Source organism: Astyanax mexicanus, chromosome 1 (genome assembly GCF_023375975.1).
Source record: "Astyanax mexicanus isolate ESR-SI-001 chromosome 1, AstMex3_surface, whole genome shotgun sequence".
Taxonomy (NCBI): domain Eukaryota; kingdom Metazoa; phylum Chordata; class Actinopteri; order Characiformes; family Acestrorhamphidae; genus Astyanax; species Astyanax mexicanus.
Genome location: NC_064408.1, coordinates 3756199 through 3776221, shown reverse-complemented (window position 1 = coordinate 3776221; position 20023 = coordinate 3756199). Strand labels below are relative to the sequence as shown.

The following is a 20023-nucleotide window of genomic DNA, read 5'->3' as shown; positions in this document are numbered from 1 at the left end:
TGTGTTGGTGTGTTTGTGTTGGTGTGTTTGTGTTGGTGTGTTTGTGTTGGTGTGTTTGTGTTGGTGTGTTGTAGTGTTGTGTTGTAGTGTTGTGTTGGTGTGTTGTAGTGTTGGTGTGTTGTAGTGTTGTGTTGTAGTGTTGTAGTGTTGTGTTGGTGTGTTGTAGTGTTGTAGTGTTGGTGTGTTGGTGTGTTGTAGTGTTGGTGTGTTGGTGTGTTGGTGTGTTGGTGTGTTGGTGTGTTGGTGTGTTTGTGTTGGTGTGTTTGTGTTGGTGTGTTGTAGTGTTGGTGTGTTTGTGTTGGTGTGTTGTAGTGTTGTGTTGGTGTGTTGTAGTGTTGTGTTGGTGTGTTGTAGTGTTGGTGTGTTGTAGTGTTGGTGTGTTGTAGTGTTGTGTTGTAGTGTTGTAGTGTTGTGTTGGTGTGTTGTAGTGTTGTTGTGTTGGTGTGTTGTAGTGTTGTTGTGTTGTTGTGTTGGTGTGTTGGTGTGTTGGTGTGTTGGTGTGTTGGTGTGTTGGTGTGTTTGTGTGGTTTGTGAGTGCAGATGGTGAGCAGTAACGTTGGGTAATAGTATAGTACATTGGTAATAAACTCTGCAGTAATGAAGCTGTGGTTTGTTAATATTCTGGGATGTTGGGTTAATGCTGGTATGTCTGTTTTTTTATTCTGATTCTAATTGGTTTCTTTACTGAATGTCAGTGTGAGTTAGGCGCAGTCCCATTTCACTACTCAGATATACCCCTCTGTTTTGCGAGTGCAGGTCTAGGGGTAGGGCGTCCCGATTTGTGTTATGCTGGAGGGGGAGGTTAGGGGCAGTGTTGCGTTTCGAAATTCGGCACCACAAAAGTACCAACTAAAATGTCTCTGTACTACCTTATACCCAAAGAATTTTATTTTTATTTAATTTTTTATATATTTTTGATACTTTGCATGAAACGCAGTAAGTCTCTACCTCTCTCGCGCTGTCTCTTGCTCTGTCTCTCCGTCTCTTCCTCTGTCTCTCAGTCTCTCACACTGTTCCTCACTCTCACATCTCTCACACTGTTCCTCACTTTTTTTTTATATTTTTGATACTTTGCATGAAACGCAGTAAGTCTCTACCTCTCTCGCGCTGTCTCTTGCTCTGTCTCTTGCTCTGTCTCTTGCACTGTCTCTCCATCTCATCCTCTGTCTCTCACGCTGTCTCTCACTCTCTTGCACTGTCTCTTGCTCACTTGCGCTCTCTCCCACTGTCCCTCGCACACTCAGACTTTCTTTCACTCTGTTGCTCTCTTTCTTCCTCTGTTCCTCTGTTCCTCTGACTCTTACTTGCTTGCACTTTGTCTCTTGCTCGCCCTCTCTGTCTCTCGCTCTGTCTCTCCCTCTCTCGCTCTGTGTCTCGCACTGTCATGCTCTGTCGTGCCGTCTCTCCCTCTTTTGCACTGTCATTCCCTCTTGCACTCCCTTTCTTGCTCTGTCTCTCACTTTCTCTCTCTCTCCCTCTCTTGCTCTGCCTCTCTCTTTCTCGCTCTGTCTCTCCATCTCTCGCTTTGTCTCACTCTCCCATGCTGTCTCTCCCTCTCTCGCGCTGTCTCTTCCTCTCTCGCGCCGTCTCTCCCCGTCTCATGCCATCTCTCGCTAATTTAGTTTGTCTCTCCTCTCGTTCACTCATCTTTCACTCACCCTCTCTCGCACTCTCTTGCTCTGTTTCTTGCTCTGTCTTTCCCTCTCTCGCTGTCTCTTCCTCTCTTGCTCTGTCTGTCGCTCTCGCACTGTCACTATTGCTCTCTCACATTGTCTCTCCTTTTCTCACACTGTCTTTTGCTTACTCACTCTGTCACGCTGTCTCTCACTTACTCATGCTCTCTCGCTCTGTCTCTCCCTGTCCCAAGCTGTCTCTCCCTCTTTCTCTCTGTCTTTGGTTACTCGCACTGTTTCTCACTTATTCACGCTGTCTCTCGCACTCTTGCTTGAGTTTTTTTATGATATACTTTTAAAATATACTGTTTTTTACAATACTAAAATGACTTTTTTTTTGCCGTTTACTGGGAAATTTTGTAAACTGGATTTTGTACCATTTTTCGATTATTGACTGCACCTAAAGAGCAAATGGGTGTTCTAAAACGTTTGCTTTATAATATGTACAGTATGATTAGTATGATTAGTATGAGTAGTATGAAGGTACACATTTTAATACAATAAAAATACTAAAATATTCTCTCTATCTCTTTTTTTTGTTTGTGTATTTAGCCCCTCTGTTCCTGCACCTGCGGCTCATGTGGTTCAGCAGGTTCTGGCCGCTGCAGGAGCCAAAAAAGTGAGTACTGCTAAATTCAGCTAATTATTAGTTATTATCTGCTGTATTAAATCACAATCTCCAACAGTTGAGTACTGAATGGATTCTGCTGACAGAACTGAGAGGCTCAGTTTTCTCTGCTGGGAAGCGTTTGTTGAACACGTCCAGGTAGCTGCACCGTTAAAATAGCAATCCGACCTGACTCTTAAAGCGAATGATGAGCAAGTGACACGTGGTTGGTTTATTTCACCTTACGCCCAAAATTAACCACACCCATGATTAATTAAGAGAAGTACTACATGTATTTTTCTTGTTTCAAGACGAGCAAGTTGTACTTTTCCTGTTGTTATGATAGCAAGACGCACTGACATGCCCTAAATATAAATCACTCGCGCTGTATATTCCTCTCTCTCTCTCTGTCTCTCCCTCTCGCTCTCTCTCTGTCTCTCTCCCTCTCTCGCTCTGTCTCTCCCTCTCTCGCTCTGTCTCTTCCTCTCTCGCTCTCTCTCTGCCTCTCTCGCTCTCTCTCTGCCTCTCCCTCTCTGTCTCTCTCCCTCTCTCGCTCTGTCTCTCCCTCTCTCGCTCTGTCTCTTCCTCTCTCGCTCTCTCTCTGCCTCTCTCGCTCTCTCTCTGCCTCTCCCTCTCTGTCTCTCTCCCTCTCTTGCTCTGTCTCTCCATCTCTCATGCTGTCTCTCCCTCTCTCGCTCTGTCTCTTCCTCTCTCGCTCTCTCTCTCTACTGATACCTCCCTACTGATACCTCTCTCTTTCTCTCTCGCTTTGCTTTCTCTCTCGCTCTCTCTTCCTCTCTTGCTCTGTCTCTCCCTCTCTCGCTCTGTCTCTCCCTCTCTCGCTCTGTCTCTCCCTCTCTCGCTCTGTCTCTCCCTCTCTCGCTCTGTCTCTCCCTCTCTCGCTCTGTCTCTCCCTCTCTCGCTCTGTCTCTCCCTCTCTCGCTCTGTCTCTCCCTCTCTCGCTCTGTCTCTTCCTCTCTCGCTCTCTCTTCCTCTCTCTCTCTGCCTCTCCCTCTCTGTCTCTCTCCCTCTCTCGCTCTGTCTCTCTCCCTCTCTCGCTCTGTCTCTTCCTCTCTCGCTCTCTCTCTGCCTCTCCCTCTCTGTCTCTCTCCCTCTCTCGCTCTGTCTCTCTCCCTCTCTCGCTCTGTCTCTCCATCTCTCATGCTGTCTCACCCTCTCTCGCTCTGTCTCTTCCTCTCTCGCTCTCTCATGTCGTCTTGCTCTCTCACTCTGTCTCTGACACACTCGCTCTCTCTCTCGTTTACTCGCGCAGTCTTCCCATCTCTATCTTGCAGTCTACACTTAGATATTAAGATTATAAAGTCATTTCTAAAGCTTTGAGACTCCAGAGAACCACAGTGATTCATTATTATTATTCACTAATGGAGAAAAAAACATGGAGCACTGGTGAACCTTCCCAGGAGTGACCGGCCGACCGACAGAAATTACTCCAAAAGGGCATGAAGAACTCATCCAGGAGATCCCAAAAGAACCCAGAACATATGTTTTACATTGTTTTGCTGTACCTTACACACACACACCTGCCCCTAACCTACTGATACCACACAATAAGGCAGAAAGCAGTGAGACAGGAGGCTGCAGAGCGTCATCTGTTATATGGTGGGTAAGGAGACACTGGAGCAGTAATGTGAAATACCCCAGACCCGTCTGAAATTCCAACCTGACGGCTCACACAACACAAAGCTTAATAAAGAGAAGGGTGTGACTGTTCCACCCTGTCCTGTGAGAGGTACACCAACGTGGGAATTGTGGTGTGTGTGTGTATATATATGTGTATGTATGTATGTATATATATATATATAATATATTTATATATAGGATTTTCCAGCATAAATGTCTAAAACTGTTTAAGATCATCCACAGCATCTCAATCATCCAGACTTTAACTAGACCAGGGGTGTCCAAACTACGGCCCGCCGGTCCATTTGCGGCCCGTTTCCTGTTTTGGAGCGGCCCGTGAGGTATTTTAGAAATAGAATGAAAGTTGGCCCGCTGTTAAGCAAAAAAAAAAACGGCCAAAGAGTCTAAAAGCGGAGAGAGTGCTCAGTTGTAGCGCAGAAAAACAGGCCAAAGAGTCTAAAAGCGGAGAGGGTGCGCATTTCTAGCGCAGAAAAACAGGCCAGCGGAGAGAAAAACAGCGGAGAGAGTGTGCATTTCTAGCGCAAAAAAAAACGGCCAAAGAGTCTAACAGCAGAGAGGGTGCGCAGTTGTAGCTCAGAAAAACGGGCAAAAGAGTCTAAAAGCGGAGAGGGTGCGCATTTCTAGCGCAAAAAAAAAACGGCCAAAGAGTCTAAAAGCGGAGAGAGTGCGCAGTTGTAGAGCAGAAAAACGGGCAAAAGAGTCTAAAAGCGGAGAGAGTGCGCAGTTGTAGAGCAGAAAAACGGGCAAAAGAGTCTAAAAGCGGAGAGGGTGCGCATTTCTAGCGCAGAAAAACGGGGACAAAGAGTATAAAAGCGGAGAGAGTGCGCATTTCTAGTGCAGAAAAAAGGCAAATGAGTCAAAAAGTTGCCGTAATTAAGGAGTTTAATATAAAGAGACATCATGAAATTAAACATCAATTTGAAAAATCTTAGTTTACACAACACTGTCAAAGATAAAGATAGTAAGTCAAGTAAAATGGTGTGTAAATGAAATAATCAGGAAAATGTATTATTTAAAGTGGTATATTTCATTATTTGTTTTATTACAGAGTGTGGCCCATGACTTCAAATATATTTCTCCTTCTGGCCCCCAACAAAAAAAGTTTGGACACCCCTGTACTAGACCTTTAACTCCAAAACCTTCATTTAGTTTTTAGTTTTTAATCCATTCAGAGACAGTGAACTTTTTTCTTGTTTGTGAGCTTTGGGTCATTGTCCTGCTGCAGAACCCAAGTAAAGTACTCCTGAGCTTGAGGTCAGTAAGGAACAGATGGACGGATTCTGATTCTCCTTCAGGATTTTCTGGTAGAGAACAGCAGAATTCCTGCTTCCATCTATTACAGCAAGTTAAAGACCAGCAGCTCCAGATCATCTCACACACACACACACACTACCACCACCATGTTTTACGTTTTACGTTCAGTATGATGCTTTTTTTCTTAAACTATTTGTTACAGTTGTTTTCTTATTATTGAATTATTAACACTGATCTTAACTGAGGTGAGTGAGATCCTGCAGATATTTAAATGTAGTTCTGGGTTCTTTTGGGATCTCCTGGATGAGTTCTTCATGCCCTTTTGGGGTAATTTCGGTCGGTCGGCCGGTCACTCCTGGGAAGGTTCACCAGTGTTCCATTGTTTTTCTCCATTAGTGAATAATAATAGTGAATCACTGTGGTTCTCTGGAGTCTCAAAGCTTTAGAAATGACTTTATAACCTTTTCCAGACTGATAGATGATCAATGACTTTGTTTTTGCTTTTTTGTTGAGATCTTTTATCTGCTTCATGTTGTCAGACAGGTTCTATTATATAAGTGATTTCTTGATTTTACAGGTCTGGCAGTAATCAGGCCTGGTTGTGGTTAGTAGTAAAAATTGAACCCAGGGTGAAAATAAGGAGAATAATAATGAAATATACAGAGAAACAGATACAGAAATACAGTCTGTAATTATTATACAACTACAGAGTGAACTATATGATCAGTGGAGCTGAAATAATATAACATAATGGGTGAAGAAAACAAATTGTCATACGATTTTTATGCTATAAGAATGTTTTAAAATGTTATTTCATGTTTAATAATGATAATTATCATTATAATAAAATTTTCCCCCAGAATCCTGCTGTAAATGTCCCAGAGAGCACAGCCACTCCTCAGACGTTCATGTTTGGTGAGTATGATCACAGAACAAGACTTAATATTTCTTGATTTTATTACGTAGCAGAAATCATCCTAAACTGTTCAGAATGTTTAATGCAGTTTTTTAGTAGATACGTAATGTTTAAAAGTAGATACTGTATAATTAATAGCAGATACTGAATAAATAAAGCCCAATACTGTATAATAAATATAAGATACTGAGTTAATGAGAGTAGGCACTTACTTATTTATAGTACATTATGAAAGATTCATACTGATACTGGATGTTAAATTATTATAGTAGTAATTGATAGATTGTACTGAATAATATGTAGTGGAAACAGAATATTTTATAGTAGATACTGAAAGATGATAGAATAATAGTGGGTACTAAATAATTCATAGTCAAAACTGAATAATACATAGTGGATATATAAGAATTGTTTGTGGATTCAGAATAATTAGATACTAGATACTGAATAATTTGTAGTCAATACTTAAGAATTCATCGTTGAAACAGAACAATTCATACTAGATGCTTAATAATTGATTCTGCACTGAATAATATATAGTGGATATAGAATAAAACAGAATGAATTCTGACTAATTAATAGTTTACACTGAATAATACATAGCAGATACAGAATCATACATAATAAATACTGAATAATTTGTAGTTGATATAGAATCATTCATAGTAGATACTGAAAAATTCGTAGTGGATACTAAACAAGTAATAGTCGAAAAAGTGAATCCTGAATCATTTTTTATGAATTCCGAGTAATTCATACTAAATAAATAGAATAAATTGTAGTTGATGCTTAAGAATTCATACTGGATATTAGGGTTGGGTGGTATGACGGTATTTCGGTATACCACGGTATTTAAATACGGTGACGGTATTGTAAAATAGTGACGGTATATTAACCACGTGATGTGCCAAACCTGGACTTTCTGCGCATCCACAATGAAAGAGCAGTAGGAGGGGTAAGCAGTTGGAGCTCCCTGATTGGTTATGGGGTGGGGATTCTCACTGAGGAGATCATACAGCAAAAACTCAATAAACTCACCATAATTTTCACCAAAATTATTGCCACAAATAGCCACATTTGTGCTAAAGTGGCAATAAATCCCTAACAACTAACCAACCACCGAAATGATCAGATTTATCAGTTTATCCTGCAGCATGGGGTGTTCAGTGTGAGTTACTCCAAGTTACAGCTGTTTCCTTAAATATTCCTCATCTCCTATTTCTCTACAAAACAGTTTTTTTTATGTCACTTGCGCTCATATTCTTATACCGTACAGAATTCTGCAGTTTACTCAGGGTTTTCTGTCATTATTTCGCCGCTAGCTCCAGCGCTGTAAATATAAGCTCGCTGCCGACATCTGAACCCCGGCTCCCCTTCGCGAGCAAAAACGGCACAACACCACCCGCTGTTAAGCTGCTGTAGTGGATACAGCGCTTATAAATAAACAAACACAAAAATTAGGGTATTCAATCTGTAATTTCAGTCGTTTTATTTTTTTCTTTTAATTACCGTTTTTATTAGTTTCAGTTAAGGGGAAATTTCACTTTCAGTTTTCGTTATTTCGTTCGTTTTCGTTAACAGTAATACGTTGTTATATGGTGATTATCAGGCTGTAGCTTTATATAAAATAAAAATAGTATTAAAAAACAGATTACTATTTCCTGGAGCCTGGACTGACCCGAGATTTTCCTTTACTTTCCTCGGGCCGGGTCTCGTCCGGGCTGAGAAATACAAATCAAAGTATGCTGCTATTTAAAAGAATGGGAAATTAATAACAATAATAATATAGTTCTGCATACTAGAGTTTAGATTGTCTGCCTGAACCCGAGCGTGAACGCGAGACTGAACCCGAGCTCATCCGCGTGTTTAAAGCTCCGCAGCATTTAAAGGTCACCTTCCGCGAAAATCCGATTTTTCTTGTTTTTTGTGGAATACAGTAGGTCTCTCCGAGTTGAATGTGTACACCTGCACATTAAACTGTTTTGCAGCCCCCATTGTCTGCAGGAGCTAAGCAAAGAAATCCCCCCTCCCCCCCTCCGAAAAACGGGTGAATTTTGAATTATCTTTCTGCCTAAGTAGGCAGAAACTCACAGACCAGCCCACCTTGGCTCGAGAAACTCCCAGAGGCGGAGCTGAAGCGACGCAACATCACCGCTCATCAGTTAGGAGGTGGGAGGCAGTGAGCGGCAGAGCGGTGGAGGGGCGTCGCAGTGCTCCTAGCCAATCAGAGGAGAGATATTTACATGCTGTTTGCATGTATGAATATTCATGAGCAAAGCTGGAATCCGGTCATTTTGGACACACCCCTAAAACAGTCCATTAAAAAAGAGCTATACAGAGACACCTGAGCACTTTTTTTTTTACAAAAACGGCTCACATGTCATTCCTTCATACTAGAGACCACAACTAGACATTTTAAAATGAAAGAAAAAACGACGGAAGGTGACCTTTAATAAAAACAGAAAAATATAGGTATGAAATAGGAAAATAGTAACTAAATTTAGCTCAAAATGGTAAAATAAATATAATCTAACGAATTCTAAAATAACGAAAAATAAATAGTGTACACACAGGTACAAAAATAAAATAATATACATTAAAAAAATCATCCGCGCGTTTAACGCTCTGCGGCATTTAATAAAAACAGAAAAATAGATATGAAATAGCTCAAAATGCTAAAGGAAATATAATCTTAACGAATTCTAAAATATCAAAACACACAGGTACAAACCCCCCCCCACCCCCCGCGCCGGTAATACCGTATACCGGCATATAATCTGACAACGGTATAAAAAACTTCAATACCGCCCAACCCTACTGGATATAGAATAAAACAAAATAAATTCTCACTAATTAATAGTCTATACTGAATAATTAATAGTCAAAACCAGTATTACATACTGAATAAACTGTAGTCAATTCTTAAGAATTTATAGTGGAAACAGAACAATTTATACTAGATGCTGAATAAATAATAGTCAACCCTAAATAATACATAGTGGATATAGAATAAAACAGAATGAATTCTGACTAATTAATAGTTTACACTGAATAATACATAGCAGATACAGAATCATACATAATAAATACTGAATAATTTGTAGTTGATATAGAATCATTCATAGTAGATACTGAAAAATTCGTAGTGGATACTAAACAAGTAATAGTCGAAACTGAATAATACTTATAGAAAAATTAGTAGTTTTAGTCGATTTGTAATCGATACTTAAGTATTCATAGTGGAAACAGAACAATTCACACGATGCTGTATAATCAATAGTCAGCACTAAATAATACATAGTGGATATAAAATAAAACTGAATGAATACTGACTAATAGTCTATACTGAATAATACATAGTGGATCTAGAAAAAAACAGATTGAGTACTGACTAATTTATAGTCTACACTGAATTATTCTGTACACCGTAGTGGATACAGAATAATACATAATGAATGCTGAATAATAAGTGGTGAATACAGAATAATTCGTAGTAGATACTAAAGGAGGCATAGTGGGTTCTATTTAATTAGTAGTTGAAACTGAATAATAAGTAGTTGAGTATAGACAGTATACTCATACTAGATACTGAATAATTTGTAGTGGATACTTAAGATTTCATAAAGATGGATAAAGAATAATACATAGTGGATACTGAAGAATTCATAGTGAGCACTGAATTATTTTAAGTAGATAGTGATTAATTTATAGTAGGTGTTTAATTAACAGTGAATTAATGGATTAAATGCTTCTCCAGTTCCTCCATCAGCAGCACCTTCAGCTACACCCGGCTCCATCTTCTCTCCTCCGGTCACCAGCTTCACCCCGGTTCAGTCTGCACCAGCTGAAGCTCCTGCTGCTTCCAGACAACCCAACAGCAACAGCAGCAGCAGCAGCAGCAAAACCTTCAGCTTCAGCCCCACACCGTGAGTCTCTCAGTAATATCAGCACCTAGGCCTGTCACGATAACAACATTTTCAGGATGATATATTGTCCCAGAAATTATTGCGATAAACGATAATATTGTCATTTTAAAGGGGAATAAAAAAAAAATGCTTTTTCTGCTTCTGGGCACCCAAAGGAGCTTTAAGACAGTGTGTCACAGTAATAAAATACTAGCGTAATAATACTATTACACCATTTTACAGTTAAACTAACTTTTTATTACTAAGAATAGACACTGGGCTTCCATATACAAATATTTTAATGTCCAAAATAACTAAAACAAATAAAGTACAAGCACTCTGGACTCTGCACTAAATATAAAACAACAAAAAGTAACAACATTTACATTTAATTAAAAAAAAATTTAACTCTGGACACAGCACAAAGGCACAAATTAGTGTCCAAAGACACAAGCTCTTACAATCGCCTACAAGGTGATGACAGAACAGGCTCCTTCCTACCTGCACTCGCTCCTGAAGGCTTACGCTACCTCCCGGCCGCTGCGCTCCTCCAATGAACGTCGCCTCGCTTTACCAAACAAACACTCACACAAAGCAATCCAGACTGTTCTCATACAGAGTTCCCCAATGGTGGAACAAACTACCTTCTACTACCAGATCAGGAGAATCTCTCGCTATCTTTAATAAACTCCTGAAGACAGAGCTCTTCAAAGAGCACTTACTCTCTTAACACCTCTAACTAACTACCTTCTACTACCAGATCAGGAGAACCTCTCACTATCTTTAATAAACTCCTGAAGAGACAGAGCTCTTCAAAGAGCACTTACTCTCCTAACACCTCTAACTAACTACCTTCCACTACCAGATCAGGAGAATCTCTCACTATCTTTAATAAACTCCTGAAGACAGAGCTCTTCAAAGAGCTCTTACTCTCCTAACACCTCTAACTAACTACCTTCTACTACCAGATCAGGAGAATCTCTCACTATCTTTAATAAACTCCTGAAGACAGAGCTCTTCAAAGAGCACCTACTCTCCTAACACCTCTAACTAACTACCTTCTACTACCAGATCAGGAGAACCTCTCACTATCTTTAATAAACTCCTGAAGAGACAGAGCTCTTCAAAGAGCACTTACTCTCCTAACACCTCTAACTAACTACCTTCCACTACCAGATCAGGAGAATCTCTCACTATCTTTAATAAACTCCTGAAGACAGAGCTCTTCAAAGAGCTCTTACTCTCCTAACACCTCTAACTAACTACCTTCTACTACCAGATCAGGAGAATCTCTCACTATCTTTAATAAACTCCTGAAGACAGAGCTCTTCAAAGAGCACCTACTCTCCTAACACCTCTAACTAACTACCTTCTACTACCAGATCAGGAGAATCTCTCACTATCTTTAATAAACTACTGAAGACAGAGCTCTTCAAAGAGCACTTACTCTCCTAACACCTCTAACTAACTACTTTCTACTACCAGATCAGGAGAATCTCTCGCTATCTTTAATAAACTCCTGAAGACAGAGCTCTTCAAAGAGCACTTACTCTCTTAACACCTCTAACTAACTACCTTCTACTACCAGATCAGGAGAATCTCTCACTATCTTTAATAAACTCCTGAAGAGACAGAGCTCTTCAAAGAGCACTTACTCTCCTAACACCTCTAACTAACTACCTTCTACTACCAGATCAGGAGAATCTCTCGCTATCTTTAAGAAACTCCTGAAGAGACAGAGCTCTTCAAAGAGCACTTACTCTCCTAACACCTCTAACTAACTACCTTCTACTACCAGATCAGGAGAATCTCTCACTATCTTTAATAAACTCCTGAAGACAGAGCTCTTCAAAGAGCACCTACTCTCCTAACACCTCTAACACACTAACTACTTCTAACCTCATTTCCTTCTTCCCCTCCTTCACTCCTCTATCCTATTACTCCCCTTTGACCTCCTTTTATCCCTATCCAAAGATGTTTTTACCTTTAAACTTATTTTACATTGTACTTGACTATTGTAAGTCGCTTTGGACAAAAGCGTCTGCCAAATGTAATGTAATGTAATGTAATGTAATGTAAAAGTGTCCATATGATATGGTTCAGCAGCCCAGAGCTCTTGCTATAAATGTATTTTTTTTAAAGTAACTCTCAGACAAATTCAGAGCAAGGAACACCAGCATGTTTACTCTGTGGGGCTTGAGGCAGGATCTCTCTGCAGCAATAATATTCATATTCAGTATTCAGCTCGAAAAATTGGGCTTTAAATGAGATCTCAGCTTTGTTTCCACTGTTTTGAAACAAGTCAACATGCCGGCTGATTCGCGTTGATGGTTCTCCTCGCTCATTTGGCTCAAAGCCAAAATACTCCCACACCGTAAGTCCATCCGGACTTCTAAAAAACCTTCTTAACCTTGATGAGCTCCGCCTGCCACTACACTCATTTCCTAACCAATAGATGTCGCTGTCGGCGAGTGAGACGCAAAGCGCGACTCGTTCTCATGTGAACAAACTCACGCGCCCAATGGCTGTTATCGACGCAGTTAAAAAAAATGTATCGTACGATAAGTCGATAACATATATATCGCGACACACCTATCAGCACCTATATAATAATCACACTGTTACTGCAGATAACTCCAGTTTATATTACATTAATACATACCACACAGTCACACAGTAATATCAGCACCTATATAATAATCACACTGTTACTTTAATAACATTAATACATTTCTGCTGTGATTCTCTGTCTGAAGATCCTCTACACCGTTCTCCTTCCCTCTGAGCTCCACAACATCTCAGCCCCCAGCAGCCTCCAGCTCTCACGGTAAACATCTCCACCACCCACAGATCTTCTGTCCGTCATAAATAATAAATATAAAGGAACAATAATATATTACTCTATCTGCTGTAATAATATTTAATACACTATATACTGAACCAGCATCCACATGCTTCTACAGTCTGTTTATTATCCACTATGAATTATTCAGTATCTACTATACATTGCTTTACAGTATCCACTATGAATTATTCAGTACCTATTAGTAGTTATTCAGTATCCACTACGAATAATTTGATATCCACTGTGATTTGTTTGGTATCCACTATAAATTGTTTACTAATTATTTAGGATCCTATATGAATCACTCAGTAGCTATTAATAGTTGTTCAGTATCCACTATGAATTGTTTAGTATTCACTATGATTTGTTCAGTATCCACTATGAATTATTCAGTATCTACTATACATTGTTTTACAGTATCCACTATGAATTATTCAGTACCTATTAGTAGTTATTTAGTATCCTCAATGAATAATTTGATATCCACTGTGATTTGTTTGGTATCCACTATGAATTGTTAAGTATCTAGTATGAATTATTCAGTATCCGCTTTCTACATTGTTCACTTGATATTTAGTATCCTATATGAATCACTCAGTAGCTATTAGTAGTTGTTCTGTATCCACTATGAATTGTTCAGTATTTACTTTTATTTGCTCAGTATCCACTATGAATTATTCAGTATCCAATATGAATTATTCAGTCGCTATTAGTAGTTATTCAGTGTCCACTATTAATGATTTGAAATCCACTTTGGATTGTTTAGTATCCAATATGGATTATTCCATATTCACTATGAATTATTCGGTATCTACTATACATGATGTGCTATCTAATATGTGTTCAGGATCCACTATGAATTATTCAGTATCCACTATGAATAGTTATCCACTATTAGTAGTTATTCAGTATCTACTATACACAATTTGCTACCATTTGTTCAGTATCCACTATACACTGTTCAGTATCCAGTATGAATAGTTATCCACTATTAGTAGTTATTCAGTATCTACTATACACAATTTGCTACTATTTGTTCACTATCCACTATGAATTGATCAGTATCTACTATTAATCATTCAGAGTCCACTATACATTGTTCACTATCCAGTATGAATTGTTCAGTATCCACTATGAATTATTTGGTATCCACTATGAGTTGTTCATTATCCACTATCCACTATTCACTATACAGTATGAATTATTCAGTATTCACTTTTAATTATTCAGTATCTGCTATATATTGTTCTCTATCCAGTATGAATCATTCAGTATCCACTATAAATTGTTCGGTAACCATTTTGAAGTACTGTCAACTGTGATGTAGTATCTACTATAGCTTACTCACTGTCTACTGTGAATTATTTGGAATCTACTACAAATTGTTAAGTATTAACTATGTACTGTTTTTGAAGTATATACTATTTATCTAATAATCTCTGTAAATTATTATTATTATTATTATTATTATTCTGTATCGGTCATTGTTTATGCAGGAACCACGTTTTTGGATAGTTATTGGATCTAAAAATCAAATTTTATATATTTGCTTCTATATAATATAATTTATCTCAGACCATGTTTTTTTTTTCACCATCTTTTCCCAGGTAAAGATGTGGGTCCAGAAAGCAAGTTCCTAAGTTCTTCTGAAGCACCGTTCTCTTTTAGCCCAAAACCTCCCGCTTCCTCTACTGGTGGACCTTCCTCCAGGGCTGCAGTGAGCGGGGAAACCCTGGGCAGCTTCTCCTGCCTGAGGGTCGGCCAGAGCGAGGAGGCCCGTGACGCTCCGGTGACCCTCCCGGGATTTACCTTCGGAGTTCCCGGCAATGGCGCCGCATTCACGTTCGGACCTCAGCAAAAACCTGCAGCATCTGGGAACGGGCAAAGTTCGATACCACTTGCCGCAACTGACGTCACAAAACCACCTGAACCTGCAGCTCCTTTAACCACCAATCCGGCTTTCACCGGTGGACCTTCACCGGCTCCACCTACGTCCTTCAGCAGCCTCCTCGCCACTCCGCTGCCCTCGGAAATCCCGTCTACAAACGAGCAACCGAGGGTACCCCAAGCTTCTGGACCTTCCCCTCCACCTGAACTGGAGGCACGTCCATTAGAACCAAGCCCTGAACCTCCAGCTGCAACCACGCCGTCTCCGGTACTGGTCGGTGAGGAACTCGCACCTATACCTGTACCTGCAACTGCTTTTGTTGTACCTTCCCAACCAGAGCCTCAAGCGGCAGCAGCACAAACTGGAGAACAGTTGACGACCCATGGATTGGCGACTCAAGTTGTACCAGCTCTTAACGTCACGCCAACACCTCCAACACTAGCAGAACCAGCAGCTGTTGCTGAGACTTTGGTACCAGAAGTTAAACCTTTACCAATGTCTACACCAGCACCTACACCAATAGCCACCCAAGCTAATCTGGAACAAGCTTCTTTTCCAGCTTTGGTGGCGCCTTCGGTAGCGCCAGTTGCAGCAGCGGCAGCAGCACCTGCACCGTCTGCCGCAGCAACAACCGCACCTGCCATACCAGTTCTGGCTCCAGCTCAAGCGCCACCTTCAACCACACCCGGCTCCATCTTCGCCCAGCCAGCAATCGTGACTACCACCAATGGTACGACGTTATCCGTCACCAGCTTTACTCCGGTCATCAGCACAGCTGGTGTAGCAACACCATCTTCCACCAGCGTCACTCCGGTAGCACCTAGTACTGCCTCCCAAGCCCCTGCTCCAATATTCGGTCAACCAGGGACCGTCGCCACCGTCGCCCCCACTGCCACTACCACCACCACTACTTCTTCCGCACCAGTTTTCGGCACCTCCACCTTTGGTGCAGCCTCCACGACCTCTGGCTTTGGAAAGCCCGTTTTTGGACACAGCGCTTCCGGTGGGTTCGGACAGCCGGCGGCATCTGCTGGCTCCGCCAGCGGGTTTACTTTCGGGCAGTCGACTTTCGGTGCGAGTTCAGGTTTTGGACAGACGAACCCGCCGGCTAACGCTCCGGCTTCCAGCGCCGCTGGAGGAGGAGGAGGCGGAGCAGGAGGAGGAGGACTGTTCGGATCTTCCAGCACCAGCAGTGCCAGCTCCTTCTCTTTCGGCGCCAGCAGCACCAGCTCTGCAGCCAGTACCGGGACCAACCTCTTCGGGCAGAACACCGCGCCGGCGTTCGGGCAGCAGCAAGGCGGCGGGTTCGGACAGCCGTCGATGTTCGGCAGCAACACTACCACCACCACGTCGTCTGGGTTTGGCTTCGGACAGCAAGCCGGTAAGTGGAATTTGTGTGTTTTGGTTTTTTTTTGGTGTCGCAAGATCTTTGAAACTTATTCTTGTTCTTGGGCTCCCCCTACAGTTGGGAAGTGTAATTTACGCTTGGGACACACTTTACACATGCATTTCTGGACAAGCTGAGAGATCCAGAAGCAGAATCTGTAGTTAAAGAAGCATGTGGACTGAGATGTTACAATTAACTTACCATACTTTTTGGACTTCCAATGAACGTCTATTGTTTCCCTTCTAATAGGCCATACCACTATATATATATATATATATATATATATATATATATAAATAATTTTTTTTAATAATATTCCACTTTTTGCAGCAATTAATACATTTTTAAAAAGCCTAAATGTATTTTTGCTTCACTTTTCGATGAAAAATTAATCACAAAATTACACGAAGTTTAAACAGTGGTGTAAAACATTTATTATATATTTATAGGCCTGTCACAATAATTAAGTCATCGACATGACCTCAATCATTTTAATCATCGTGATATCGTCCATTGTGTTTGCACTCACAAAATTCACTTATTAGTGTAAAAGCACAGAGAAACACAGACACAGGGAGTGAGTGAACTCAGAACGTACCTTTTATTAGGAAAAATGCCCTCCATTAATACCCACAACTCAAAGAAATATATTAACGGCCCAATGCGGCTCTAGTCTTAACTCTTAACTAAGAGTCTCTTAGGTTCGTGTTGCCTCAACCTTCCTGTCACCATCAGCGTATCTCTCAAATGAAGGCTGAGGCAGGGTCTTAATGCTGGTCCAATGTGTACCAGCTGGGACAGACCAGGGCTGCATGCCATGATATGGGGCGGACCCACAGTTCCCCTGCCGCCGCACTTCGCAATATATAAATGCAATGTAAACAATATATATATTGGTTCAAGCTGGGAACTTTTTCGGGTTCAAAAATTAGGTGCGTGAACAGGAATGGAAAGTTTATTGTCTTTAAATGGGTGTAATACCCACAACTTTATGATATGTTATATATTTATTAATGCCATTTAATGGTCTTAAAATGCCAGCAATATTGTTTATTTTGCCATAATATCTGCGACAAAATATCGTTTGCAAAAAAAATATTTATTTTTATAACTATTATTTGCATTTATTCTTATATTAGTGATTTACTGAGGGTATAAACATTTAGCTTTTTGTTAGTTTATTCACATATATATTCTATGCATGTCTTTTATTAATTTGGGTAAATTCTTGGCATTGTTTCTAATGGTTAATGAAGGTAATTAGTGTGTTGATATGAACTGATGAAGACTAAAGGCTGAATGTAATGTATGCTGTAGTTATGTGCTGAATGTGATGGTTGGGGAATGCAGGCTATATCAGGTCAGCAGGTGCCAGCTCCTCCGGCAGGGTGGCAGCTGTGGGTGTTATCTCGGGGGTGGCAGGGGGGGTATAATCTGAGGGCGTGGACCGCATTCTGATGAGCTCGTCCATTCCCACGAATTCCCAGAATTCTCTGGGGGTGTCTCCCACAGAACAGCTGATCTGCAGCAGACAGACACTGAGCCTCATCAGCTTCCTGTCTGCGGCTCCACAGAGACCCATTTACACCTGTTTACTCTCAGATCAGGGGTCCTCGGGGGTCCTCAGGGGTCGAATTCTGTCCTCTGAGGAATTCACTAATTGAAATATTATGCAGATCTGTAGAGGAAATGCTTCTGCTCTCAGATTTACTGAATCAATGCAGTTTATCATAGTTACGGATAAACTAGAAAAGTTATTCAGATATCAAGGCTTTTAAAAAGAGTTGATCCTGCTTTTGTTACTCTATAGAGTCTCTAATGTCCAAACTAAGAGATTTTCTTCCAGATTTTAGACCAAATTGAGTTTTTTTTTTTTTTTTTTTTTTTTTTTTAAGAAAACTTATTACACCCGTTTTTGCACAAGTTAAAATAGGAGAGGAATTGGTGCCAAATTAAAAAGCAAACACTACCATGAAAAAATGTAAATGCAATCAACAAGATACATAGCTTTTCCTCACTAAGATGCAAAATACATGCCAAAATTAATGCAAAACTACTATTGCATTACGTTTCATTGCACTTGATCTCTTTATATATAAAAAAAAAAATACACAAGAATTTACATTTGCAAAACTAAACACTGAATTTGTTACAGAATTACACTTAAAATGCAATCAGCTCAACAGCATTGGATTCTACTGTGTGGAGCTGTGAATGTCCATTCATCCATCCATTAAAAGCAAATCACAAAGCACAGGATTTCATTTCGTCGGATTACATTTACATGTATCTTGTGGATTGCATTTACATTTTCCACACAAAATCACTCACTTAAATACATCTCACCAGCTTCTATTCTTACCAGTTTCAGTCTGTTTCAGAACAAGCCGTTTAAGGGCTTTGATACTTTTATGCAAATAAACTGTTGCTGGCCACACCCCATGTTCACGCTGAGCATTTACCACATGATAAGATTATGTTAGTGTTAGCTTGTGCTGAATGGCAAAACACAAAAAGGCTAGTTCATGCTCAACTGCGATAGAAGCACAAAACTTTCTAAACTATTTGAAAATTTTTGGGAAAAACAGGGATTACGCATGATTGGAGACTTATATGTATCTGGGACTTTTGCCTCATTTCAGCAGTTGCGAGAGAAGTATAATGTACCTGGAAACCATTTTTTTAAATATCTTCAGATTAGAGATTATATCAAATCGTATTTGCCCGATTATGCTACAGCAAAATTGGATAGTCTTGATCAATGTGTGAAACATGGAATAGGAATGAATAGGGTGATTTCTTATCTGTATAGCATGTTTCAGAGTTTTAAGTCTCCTGGCATGGAATCAATCAAAAGTGCATGGGAAGAAGAATTAGGCATAAACATTTCTGAGGATGTTTGGGAAGCTAGTCTTGAACACATTCATTCTTGCTCTGTTAACGCTAGGCACTGTCTAATTCAGTTTAAAATACTGCATAGGCTACATTACTCAAAGGTTAGGCTGCACAAACTGTTTCCAGATATATCACCTTTGTGTGATAAATGTAAGGTAGCGGAGGCCACCCTCTCTCATAGCTATGTATTATGTCCTAAGATTTATAACTTTTGGGCCAACATATTTGCAGCCTTATCTGATATGTTGTCGGTACACTTGGAGCCAGACCCAGTTCTCGTCATATTTGGTATATCTGAAGTATTACTAGAGCTCTCCTCAGCTCAGCAGCAGTTGATTTCCTATAGTTTAATTACTGCTAAAAAACTTGTTCTTAATTTCTGGAAACACACAGGAGTACCATCGGTTAAGCAGTGGATTGCAGAAATGACAAATACGCTACAGTTGGAGAAAATTAGGTTCATGCTGAGGGATAAACTTAAATTATTTGACAAGATTTGGACCCCTTTAATATTATACCTCAAAGGAGACTAAAGTTAACCAAGATCTATTTTGTACATCCATCTTTTTTATGCAGCATTCATGGGAGGGTTGTGGGTTGGGGATGTTTTTGCTTTTTATGTGTTTTAGTTGAGTTGGATTATGATTAATGCTTTATATCACACTTCATTGCATTTGTATCATTCAAAGCAATTTAATTGTAAGCAATGTAATTTTTCGTGAAAACAAAATGCTTCTAAATAAAAACATTGAATCTAAAAACTATTTGAAAATTTGAAAAGTAGGTATAGATCCCTCCCTCAGATGAAGTCTGCTGGCTAATGCTGCTGTGTACTGTCTGATTTTCTCAACCAGCAGGCTTCTTTAACTGATCTAGTGGGCAGAGCTCTGTTAAGGGGTTGGTGCAGGTTTCCTTATTGTGAATTCTTTGTAGAGCGCCCGTTATCCTTTTTGTAGTGTATTACAGTCTGTCAGAATGAGCGTGTTGTGCA

The 20023-nt window shown here is 40.2% G+C and overlaps 1 protein-coding gene across 7 annotated transcripts in view; it reads left to right on the top strand.

Moving 5' to 3' along the window:
* The window catches only part of nup214 (nucleoporin 214), a 104867-nt gene that overhangs the window by 55174 nt on the left and 29670 nt on the right, over positions 1-20023 (top strand). For all 7 annotated transcript variants that reach the window (XR_007424877.1, XM_049465811.1, XM_049465804.1 and 4 more), the window contains exons 25-29: positions 2226-2292; positions 6057-6111; positions 9870-10038; positions 12774-12844; positions 14470-16131. Coding sequence is in view for 6 of the 7 variants with exons in the window: in XM_049465811.1 (XP_049321768.1) it covers positions 2226-2292; positions 6057-6111; positions 9870-10038; positions 12774-12844; positions 14470-16131 (2024 nt within the window). In the remaining variant the exon portion in view is untranslated. The remainder of the gene's footprint in view (positions 1-2225; positions 2293-6056; positions 6112-9869; positions 10039-12773; positions 12845-14469; positions 16132-20023) is intronic.